The 10,946-nt window shown below is 35.8% G+C and overlaps 1 protein-coding gene across 3 annotated transcripts; it reads left to right on the top strand.

Moving 5' to 3' along the window:
- The first annotated feature begins 426 nt into the window (after positions 1-426).
- On the top strand, positions 427-8,695 carry MYPT-75D (Myosin phosphatase targeting subunit 75D). Of its 3 annotated transcripts, none has more exons than XM_018547031.1 (9): positions 427-783; positions 2,668-2,931; positions 3,017-3,319; positions 3,553-3,695; positions 3,796-3,921; positions 4,097-4,172; positions 4,245-4,462; positions 4,597-4,759; positions 6,943-8,695. In XM_018547031.1, exons 2-9 carry the CDS (start codon positions 2,703-2,705, stop codon positions 7,260-7,262), a joined length of 1,578 nt encoding a protein of 525 aa, XP_018402533.1. In that variant the 5' UTR covers positions 427-783; positions 2,668-2,702; the 3' UTR covers positions 7,263-8,695. The 3 variants fall into 3 exon arrangements, with proteins under 3 accessions (XP_018402533.1, XP_018402531.1, XP_018402532.1); XM_018547029.1 differs by having other exon boundaries at positions 6,940-8,695; XM_018547030.1 differs by lacking the exon at positions 427-783 and adding an exon at positions 1,461-1,493 and having other exon boundaries at positions 6,940-8,695.
- The last annotated feature ends 2,251 nt before the right edge of the window (positions 8,696-10,946 follow it).

The raw sequence follows: 10,946 nt of genomic DNA, 5'->3' as shown, positions 1-10,946 counted from the left end.
AAACGATGTGAGAGAGCATCGGGAAGACTCCCCGTTTATCGACCAGCTGGCGCATAACGCAAAACGGTTACGCAATAACGTTATTCCACGGGCGAGGCGGAAGTGGCGCAGCGTGAGTATTGAGCCGATCGGCGGCACCGCCGCCGCGCCACGCCGCGCGCGTTCGCCGATGAGCATGCGCGCCTTCATCTCGTTCCCTCGTTCGCGATTCGAGCGAGCCGGAGCGAGCCGCGAGTTGCCGCGAGTCCGGTCGCTCGATCCGCGGGGGAAGGGCGGCGCGCGACGAGGCCGGCGAGGCCAGGCGAGACCAGCCGAGCGAGGGCCGCGCAGCAGGTGAGGTGAGGCGAGGCGTGCGCGAGCGCGATCTCTCGCAGGTAGTTTAAAAATGGCGACCGACAGGTAGACGTTTCCGCGGCTGCACGCGCTGGCAGGCACGGTGAACGCGCGCGAGGCGAGCGTATTTTCGCCACCGGCGGCACAGTATATATCCTGTCCCGCGAGACACGGCGTCAACGCGCGCGCGCGCCGCGCGTCCAAGGGATTATCGCGCTCGCTCGCGGATTATGCCGTAGATTACACGTCGCGGGTAGGCGCGAAGCGCGACGTGAATGAATCGCCCACCGCCGCCGTCGCTGTCGTGCGTCCGAGCGCCTCGTCCTCGCCGTCGTCGCTCGTTATACATTCCGCTGCAGCGATTCCGATCGCGGAGCAGATAAGGGGGAGAGGGAAAGCGGACCACCCGCACCGCGACCACCGCGTGTCGTGCCACGCGTTTATACATACGTAAGTAAGACCGAGATTTTTTTTAAAACAGGAGCTAGAGAGAACTGTGCGCTCGCTCTCTCTCTCTCTCTCTCTCTCTCTCTCTCTCTCTCTCTCTCTCTCTCTCTCTCTCTCTCGATTTTCGGCGCATCGCTCGATCGCGCTGATCCTCGTGTCCGTCCCCCGCGAGAAAACCTCTCTCCCCTTCCCTTCCCCCCCCTCCTCCTCCTCCTTTCTACCCGGAGCCTTTCTCACGTTCCCGTGAGATCCTGCGCGATACGCGCCGCGCGCGTCCTGGCCTTGATCGCGCGAACGGCTTCGGTTACCCTCCGAAAGCCGAGCGATGTAATTGGCAGGAAGTGAAGACTATCCTGCCTCGACGTGCTCTACCGCGTTTCTGACAGTTTCTGATTATCTCCGTATGTTGAACACGGTGACACGAGGAGAGGAAGGTGCGAGATGGATTCTGACGGAACGGAATATCACTTTGCGCCGAGCACCTTTCAACGGTGATTGTGCGCGAAGTAACGTGTAACCATATAGACGTCAGGCTCGATCAACAATCAGCAAGTCTTCTATATGCGTGTCTTACGCATCTTCCGTCTCATTGGATTGATTTAGAAATCGTGCGGTTGATTCGAATTGGAGTTCGCATTGGAAACTATGTGCTCCTTTATCTTAACAGTTTTCTAATATAAAAAAAAAACTACGTCGTTTTAATCTCTATATCGGTAAACAACTTCGGTATTTATTTCTTCCCGTTTATGATTGCTAGCGACTTTCTTTCGAGGAAGGACAAGAGCATGACATTTACGCCCGTTTTTACCAATGTAGTTTAATCTCGGTGCAATTAACTCTTTATCTTTTTCTAGTTCTAAGAATTAGAAAAAGATGAAAAATTAATTGAACAGAGATTAAAGTTAATCTACATTGGTAGAAACTGGCGTTATTGACACTTGTGTGTGCTAGGCTTCTGGTTTTTTTTTTATAAATTATTTCTGAAGTGTAAAACTTGCTTTGTGTGCCGAGATTGTAGAATGTTTAAATATGTACATTCTTGATCTAATGACGTAATGTATTACCTGAGATTAAGAACAGAATTTATTGCGGGTGTATGGTGTGTTACAGGCACATATAATCTGTACACCTAACAAAGATTTTCATTACATTGTGAAAGCAAAAGCATTTCAACAGTTTGTTTTTGAAAATATTATATTGTTATTCTATCTACAAGATATCTTTTTATATTCTCAAAGTAAATATATCATCATTTTTTTATGTATTGGGAAATATTTTTAGAAATACAGTCAAGTTTTAAAGGAACACATTGAAGCATTTAAAGTAAATCATTGCTTATTATTATTCATAAAAAGCTTTTTTAGCAGCAATTTTGGCACGAACATTTGTGTAAATATTGTATGTTTACTTACTTAATTACTTGATAAGTTATTGAAAGAACATCTGCAATAAAATATGCTATCATTCCCACCAGATAACTCAGGAGAGATCAATTAAATTACATGTGTTATTGAAATAAGGGAAATCCTAAATACAATAGAATGACATTTAACGTTTAAATATTTAAAAATTTTTAATTATCTGAAAATGAGACCTTGGCTTTGTAAACGTAAAGGTAAAGTCACTGGAATTGCATTATTTTTTCAGTCTTTCCTCTCAAATATCTTAATAATATGTTAATAAAGCAAAGAGCTAAATATATACTATAGTTAATCAAATCAAATGTGACCTACATTTATAACTCTTGTGTTTATTTTGAAACAAATTATTTTATTCTTTTGATACATTTGCAAAAAAAAAACGTTATATATCTGTGTCCTATATAAAATGCTAAAATGCTACATTAACATTTCGTGATGTTTTCTTGTTTTTTTTTTGTATGGACAGGTAAATATACCTGTAAAAATCACAAGCACGTAACAATGGAACATTCCGAGTTAGTAGCAGAGATGGTACACGTTGAAAGACTGACTACGCAAGAACGATTACACTTGGCACGTCATCGTAGACTTCAACAGTTAAAAGTATGGAGACAACGTGAGAAGGAATGGCTGCGACATCAAACTAGGCATACGAGCAATAAACGTCATATATACTTTAGCGATAGTGTTATGTTGTTAGAAGCTGCAGCGAGGAATGATATTGATGAAGGTAAAGAATTGTGTACATCTATTGTAATATTTGAAACATTTATACAATGTTGGAGACTTACCCATCAATATTTATCTCTTTTCAGTAAGAAGACTTTTGAAGAAGGGTGTAAATCCTGATTCAACGAACGAAGACGGTTTAACAGCACTGCATCAGTGTTGCATAGATGATAATGAGGAAATGATGAAGCTACTCATTGAATTTGGTGCTAATGTGAATGCGGAAGATAGTGAGAAATGGACACCGTTACACGCTGCTGCTACGTGTGGTCACTTGCATTTAGTCAAATACCTCATTGCCAGAGGTGCGAATTTATTAGCTGTTAATGCTGATGGCAACATGCCGTACGACATTTGTGAAGATGAAAAAACGTTAGATTGTATCGAAGGTAATAGACTTTATTAAATTATAATATTTTATTAATGATTTTACAATGTGTCGCCAGATGGCAAAAATTAAGATGCCTTCTCATACTCTATTCATCTTAATTTTACTTACTATACTAGATCTTTTCATTTCTTATCAAGAAATATGTATAATAAGGACTGGAATCGAACCCGAGATCTGCATATTACTAATCACTGGCATCATATATTTACATAAATTATATTTTTAACGCAGGGGAGATGGCAAGGCGAGGAGTCACCCAAGAATTAATAGATGAAACGAGAGCATCAACCGAGGTTCAAATGTTACGCGATTTACAAAAAATTGCTTCTTTGGGAGGCGACCTTGAATATAAAGATCATCAAGGTGCTACGCCTGTATGTATACATTCTTTATATAGATCTGTTAATTTAAGAAAAAATAAAAATTAGTAAATTATATTTGCTATATATTATTATATCGCAATTTTTATTATAGCTTCACATAGCAGCGGCAAATGGGTACTTAAGAGTAGTAGAATTTCTTCTTGACCAGCATGTATCTACAGACGTGGAGGACAATGATAAGTGGCAGCCAGTTCACGCAGCTGCATGTTGGGGACATGTAAGTTTAAATCTTTCTATTTATGTCACTATACAAATCACGGAATTGTTATAAATATAAGATTAAAATAGCAAATCTGTTTTCTCTTAAATCTTTTTTATGTAACGGTTATATATATTTATAATATTTTAACGTTTAAATATCGTTCTAAGTTAGATGCAATTTTCTGTTGCAGTTGGAAGTACTTGAATTATTGGTGCAAAACGGAGCAGACTTAAATGCAAAGAATAAACATGATGAAACTCCCGCGGGTAAGTAAGAGACTTACTCATCTATTTCGATTGTTTTACTTCTATGTATTTTAATATTTTAATATGTTATAGATATATGTGAAGATCCGGAAATTAGAGAGAGGATAGTAGAATTGAAAACAGAACAAGAGAGTAAACGACTTCGTGAAGCGCAAGGACGTAGGGTACGCAGATCGCAAAGCATAAACACACGAACACAAAGTGTACGTCGAACATCTATTCGAGACAAAGTTCTTACTACGAAAAAAGATGCCCAGGAAGAAGCTCGTTTGAGGTTACAAGCGCAACAGGTACGACAAAAACTTGAAAAAGTATATCTTATATATATTTCTCCTGAGAAATATATATAAGACCAGGTCTTTTAAAAATATAGTAAATATAGTAAAGAAATATCAAGATATATTATGCAAGATATTTTTTCCAGTATGTTAGCGTTCCTGCACCTAATATACCGCCGTTGGAGAACAGTACGCAGGAAGTAGGGGACCACGAGACTGATTCCAGCGCGCTGACTTCAGCGGTGCGGAAAGGTCCCGAAGGAAAAGATAACGAGTCTTTTCTTCACGAAGATGTTGATAAAGATTCAGGTACATTCCAAATGTATTCTTGCTTGCATTGGTTGTGGTTCGGTAGACTATTGTGGTAAATGGTAGCTTTGTGCGAAGAGACTTCCAAAAATATGTACCTCGATCGATCATGTAATTCAAGAATTGCACATTATACTTGTACGCATATACGTGTACATCATGCCTATTTATAAATCATAGTGCCAAAAATAGGAAAATTAACGCGAGCATGATACTTGAAGATTTTATATAAATTCTATATATATATGTGCCATATTATTCACTAAAAATGATAGAAAATTATTGTGACGAAAGAGGAGAAAATAATTGAAATTATTATATAGAACTATTGATCATACCGAGAGTATGCGGACAGTTTCTTGTTTAGTCTGACAAAAGCACATCTTTATATTTTTATATAATAAATAATATTTTATACAACAGAATATATTAAATAATCCTAATGGGTCAAATATACATATATATACATAATCTGCTAATTGCAAAATCCCATAAATGTATTCTCTGTCAAATTCATTGTGTTAGCTCAATTATTTACCAGCTTTTTCTTTTTTTTCCACTACTGCGTGTTCCTGAATAATTGCGAGGTTAGTTTTCTACGTCACTTTTCTATTTCTTTAATTATTATGATCTATACGATGCATTTAATTATGTTATCTTTTTCGTATCATACATATCACACTACGTCAAAAGTTATTTGCTCATGATGTACGTAAAACGTATATCTATGTGTGTTGCGCATACACAATACATTTTTTCTTTGGAAGTTGTTCTCATGTTAAAACGCATACATACACGTACACATTCGCTTAACATTCATATCGAATCTCTTTGGCAAGGCCTAAGTATGTACTGGCTTCCTTAGCGTATCTTTGTGGACCGTTTTAGCAAAGCTTAGCGGCCACTGAACGCAAGATAGAATAATAATCAAACGGATTGTGGTATTTATTGTAGGTATGTCAAATCGTTTCTATAATTTCTTACATAAACTGGAGCCTAATGCCCTAATCGATTTAGAGAATCGTATAATTATATTATATATCATGCTAGTAGGACGCACAATAAGTAGAATCGACAGATATTATTCTACATTCTTTATACATATTGTACCATGCGCAGGTTTCCTCTAGAATAAAAATATACAGGACGATTCTTGATTATATCATAAAAGCTACACCGAGAGATTACAGAAAACGTATAAAAAAGATATTGATATGTAATTAAGAATCGCACTATATATTTAGATAACCTTTTGGTAAACATTTTGTCGAATAATATCCTCGTAATATAACGGGCGGATTTTGAGCCTAAAGCATGACCTAAAATTGATCGCAGCTCTACAAATTTTTTTATGTATACCTGTCGTCAAGTTTTACACAATTCGTATTAAGATTGATAACGAATTCTCTACTAATCGATGAATGCTTCGTATCTATTGTATTATGTGACAGAGTAAGTAATGAGGGATCACAATACACTCCTCTTATTATTGAAGTAGTCAATTCGAAAAGTATATAAAAAGAAAAACATATCAGATATAGCGAAGACGAACCATTGGTGGTCAAATTACTAATGGATGCTTACATTTTTCTAGACGATAACAGTGCTCTAGATGAAACATATAAAATTATCATACCGTATTTCATTCACTAGTATATTACAACGCGCAAGTACAGTTAGATCAGTCATTCGTAGATTCAAATGTCGAAAAAAAGTTCCAACTGTAGTAAAATGCGAAGACGTACAGATATATCATAGTCGTTAAACACTCTTGTTCTTTGTGACAGCCGTGTTTATCATATTCTTCCTCTTTCTCTGTCTCTTTGATCTATCTCTTTCTCTTTCGTATTCATTGATTTTGCTTGCGTAAAACTCTCAACCGTTAAATCGTTTAGTCTCAATACTGTTTACGTACACACAGATGTGCACATGATGGTCCTTCTTGGTGCAATGTTTCCGAAACGCTTGGTGCTGAAAGCATGTCAGGCTTGGCGCATGAAACTCATAGTTGACACCTTTGGTTTTTTCTCCCTTTTTTTTTTTTAATTGTAATCGCAGTGCGCATAGGGATAGAAAATGGGGTTGAGGTGGAGGGGCGAAAAAGTGGTGATCGCGTCGATCGAAAAGTCGGCACGCTTGACGAGGAAGTAGCACATTGGATTTACGTGTTTGCCTGACAGCAGTGACAGGGTCTGACCCACTGGTCGGCAGCCAGCAGCAGTCACCGATTTACTCTACGGACGCCGACACCAACGGCAAGATCAACATACACGTGTCCGTTGTTTTCGTGAAATCCTTGTCGGATCTAAAGAAGAAGCGGGCGCAGAATCGGCATAAATCCAGCGGCTCCTTAGACGCGAACGGGAACGGCATCCAGATGCCAGTCTCGTCCATCTCCAATTCCGATCTCAGCACTGACGATTTCACCCAGCGCTTCACTGGGAACACCAGTGAGATCGTGAGCGATAATCACTCGGAGAAGAGCTGCTGCACTGTCATGTAACGCGCTAATTATATACAATCTCGTTTTCCTTGTCCTTGCCTACTGTTGTCTATGATGTCATCGGAGCTCACCGAAATCTTTCACACGCAAATATATATTTTCGCGATTATCTTCCAGTATTTTTTTGAAGACTCAACGCTGCGTTCTTGTACATAATTGTTCGAGTCGCGCGTTTAATCCGAGCCCGAGGGTCGTGATATTTTTTATTAGATATATACATATATATTTTCGTAGCACATATAGTGACATTATGTACATCACAGATAATATCCGCGGGAAGGCGTACTGACAGCTAAAATCAAAACAATTATCGGTTTTGATCGCGTGAACGTGTACTTAAATCAAGGTGAAACGTTTTTCTACGATTGTTACGAATTGAATCGCAGCGCTTGAACAAGCTCGGTATCAAGAACACCTTGTTACGATGACTAGAACGTGTACTTACATTTGTAGAAATATAATTGCATTTTCAAATTGTTTACAATTATCCAGCGCCTAAAGCGTTCAAGTATTGTACAGACTTTTATTTTATTTATTATTATATTAAAGACAATGTATAGATTATACTAGACAGATAAGAGATGAATGTCACAAATCGTAGATATTACACCTAGATTCGAGTTTTTCTAGTATCTCCGCAGACAGGTATAAGACTATCAAACATCTTCCAATATTTTTTATGAGACTCTAGGCTGTAAGGATTGAGTAGAAACTGTTTTTTATATCGATTTAAATATTATTTGTAAATTTTGATATGTAATATTTATCTATCTATTACAACTTTAGATCCTTCACTTAAATTCCTTGTTCCACATATAGCAAATCGCTATACATTACTGATTTACAATTTTGCACCTGTGTTGCGTCTTTGGCAACGCGTGAGACGTTCGATTTTAATTCGAAAATGCGTGCTGGAGATATTCCAGATATAAATACGTAAACTTTACTTCTTTTTTCGAAGTAGAGTTTACTCATCCTCGTATAACGAGGGAGAAATTTAGTAAATCAAAACGGTATAAAATTTTATTCGAAATCACGCATGTGTACGGGACCGTATATAAAACAATAATCTGTCCTGCCGAATGATCGTATTTTTTGTATACTTTATGTCAAACCGCATCCAAATTAGAAATACAAAAAGGGATCTTCGAAGGAAATAAATAGTACAAATAAAAGCTCATACATTCCTTCCGCGATGCATAATAACGTTGCCAAACTTTGTGCGGCTTCCGGCCTTACGACGACTGTCGCGTGACTCGTTCCGCGTCTTGCAATTACGTTAATCATGAAATTTCTAATAATAATCGCCGCTGATTATTCTAATTAAAAGTACGTAGCACACGTGCGATTGTTCATGCATGATTTGATTGAGAATGTCTATGGCGAAAGTTGATTTCAATGGCTGTATTTGAAATGAATTTATGTGACGTCTATCACCTGTTTATATTGTATTGTAATATAGTAACATTATATAAAAATAAAATTACTGTATATGTTATCTTTTATACTTTATACACTTTATATATCTTACATAACCCGCAAAATAATAATTTATTAACTTTTTAAGCTCAATTTGAGAACTTCAACGCTTTCCCAAGAGAACTGCTATTATTATATACCTATAAAATATTGACTTACGTTTTACATTACGATGTGATTTAGAAAGCGCGAATTAGAAAGGCAACAAACTGTTCGATAAAAAGCTGATAAATCATTTGCGAATTCATTTAATATTTATTTATTACTGTTATTTACACACACAAATTTTTCTGAAATCTACTATTTCTAACGCGCGTACGACTAGTCGTTTTTATCGAAGATGGAATTTTTATATATATGTATACTCTCTATTACGTAACGATTACGGCGTGTAATTATTCGCTAAAACGATTTGGTCTATTTTAACTACACTTTTCACGAGTCATTTTACTATTATCAATATAGAACTCTACTTGTGTCGAGATACATAACAGGTCAGGAACTCCAGAGTGACTGATAATGACAGTGATGGTGACACCAACATCTACGATGGCTTAGCGGCAACAAGAGAAGATTACATCAGTCAAGTGCCAATTGAGAACTGATTTAATCAACTGTGCATCGCTCGTCTTTCTGATGCAACCACCGCACTTTATTGAGCCTCATTAGAACCATAATTGGCAATAAATAAAGACATGATATTAAATGCTTAAATTTTGTTTGCTATTTGTATCTTTCATGTATTAAGTTTATTCCTCGGTGTATTATATTAATTATATTAAATTTAAATCATTCGCACATATTTTACCTCTTAAAAATATACCGTTCGGTGAAAGATAAACGAGTGGCAATCTAAATAAAAATTTTGAGATAATTTTACAATATCATAATATTGCTCGTGTCATTGCCATTACTCGATTGCTAATCTTTTAATTAAATGTATTTTCTTTATAGAAATTTTATGTATTATTTATATTTAATAAATACAGCTAAATGTTTGTTTCTCTAATTCGATATTAGATACCTCAAATAATCTTATCACATCAGAGAATCGCGTTATTTAAATAGAAAATTATATATTTGTACAATATCAATTCTCTGTGCAGGATTCACTACATATTGCGATGAAAGACATATAATTTAATACATATTTATATATAATAATTTCTTGATAGAATCTTTAATTATCGCTCATATAATCGTTTAATTAAATATACAATTTATCAAACCGACATATATGTATGTACATATGTATTTTCTACATATGTATATGTGTATGCATTTATACTTCATATATCATCTGAAGTATTTAATGTCAATCTAGATCCTTCAAATGATTGTCTATTCTACTTTTTTCTTAATACCTGACGAATCAAATTTGATAAAGCAAATCACGAGATCCAAATTTTTAAATTGTCTAAAAATATATGTTTGTCATGTTAAGTTCTAATCATTCACATTTATAAGAATTTTATCTTTTTAAATGATAATGTATGAAGAATCGAAAGAGAACACGGGTCATTTCTTAGAAGTCAGTAGGTACCTGTGAGAAATCACAGTCCGACGTCCTCGATAAAAAATATGTAACAGTTACGGGGTCATAGCGTCAATAGGTAATCGTATTCTAATTTAAACATGACAAATTTACATCAAACTATGACTTAAAATTCCTTTTTTTAAGTTAAAAAATGTATTTCCATAGGCATCAGGTTTATCAGATCATTTTATACTTTTATTTAACATAATAAAATTTTTGTCCCATATATTTTTGTATTATAGTTTATTTAATCTTTAATTGTGCATATACAAATATTTTATATTAATTATTAGCGAATAAATTACGTGATGAAAAAAATTATAAATTTACAATTGTAATAATTTTAATCTATCAGGATATTATAGACAATTTAAATATTAAAAAATTTAAAAATAAGAAATATTTAGTTATTATTTCTGTGACTATCAAGTAAGACTAGAAACATTCATATAACACTGTGATTATCTTTCTTTACATAAAAACTTATCTTGTATAATGCTAAAATATTTGGCTAATAAGCTTATCGATTTTCTTCTATTATCCTTTTAAAATCCATTTATATGTATAAATATTGAAATATATATTATATTTTATAACATTCTAACAAAATGAAATAAATCGACGATTACAAATTCCAGAATAATGAACAATAATAGCGTTTAGAAAAG

This window comes from Cyphomyrmex costatus, unplaced genomic scaffold (assembly GCF_001594065.2).
Source record: "Cyphomyrmex costatus isolate MS0001 unplaced genomic scaffold, Ccosl1.0 scaffold60, whole genome shotgun sequence".
NCBI classification, from domain to species: Eukaryota; Metazoa; Arthropoda; class Insecta; order Hymenoptera; family Formicidae; genus Cyphomyrmex; species Cyphomyrmex costatus.
The sequence above is the reverse complement of the archived record's forward strand: the minus strand, read 5'-3'. Positions and strand labels throughout refer to the sequence as shown.

Bases quoted from the DNA above. Each gene is read 5' to 3' on its own strand.
- MYPT-75D (XM_018547029.1), top strand. From the start codon at position 2,703: ATGGAACATTCCGAGTTAGTAGCAGAGATGGTACACGTTGAAAGACTG. The intron at 3,922-4,096 runs GTAAGTTTAAAT...TTTCTGTTGCAG, and splicing joins CAGCTGCATGTTGGGGACAT to TTGGAAGTACTTGAATTATT. The intron at 4,173-4,244 runs GTAAGTAAGAGA...AATATGTTATAG, and splicing joins ACATGATGAAACTCCCGCGG to ATATATGTGAAGATCCGGAA.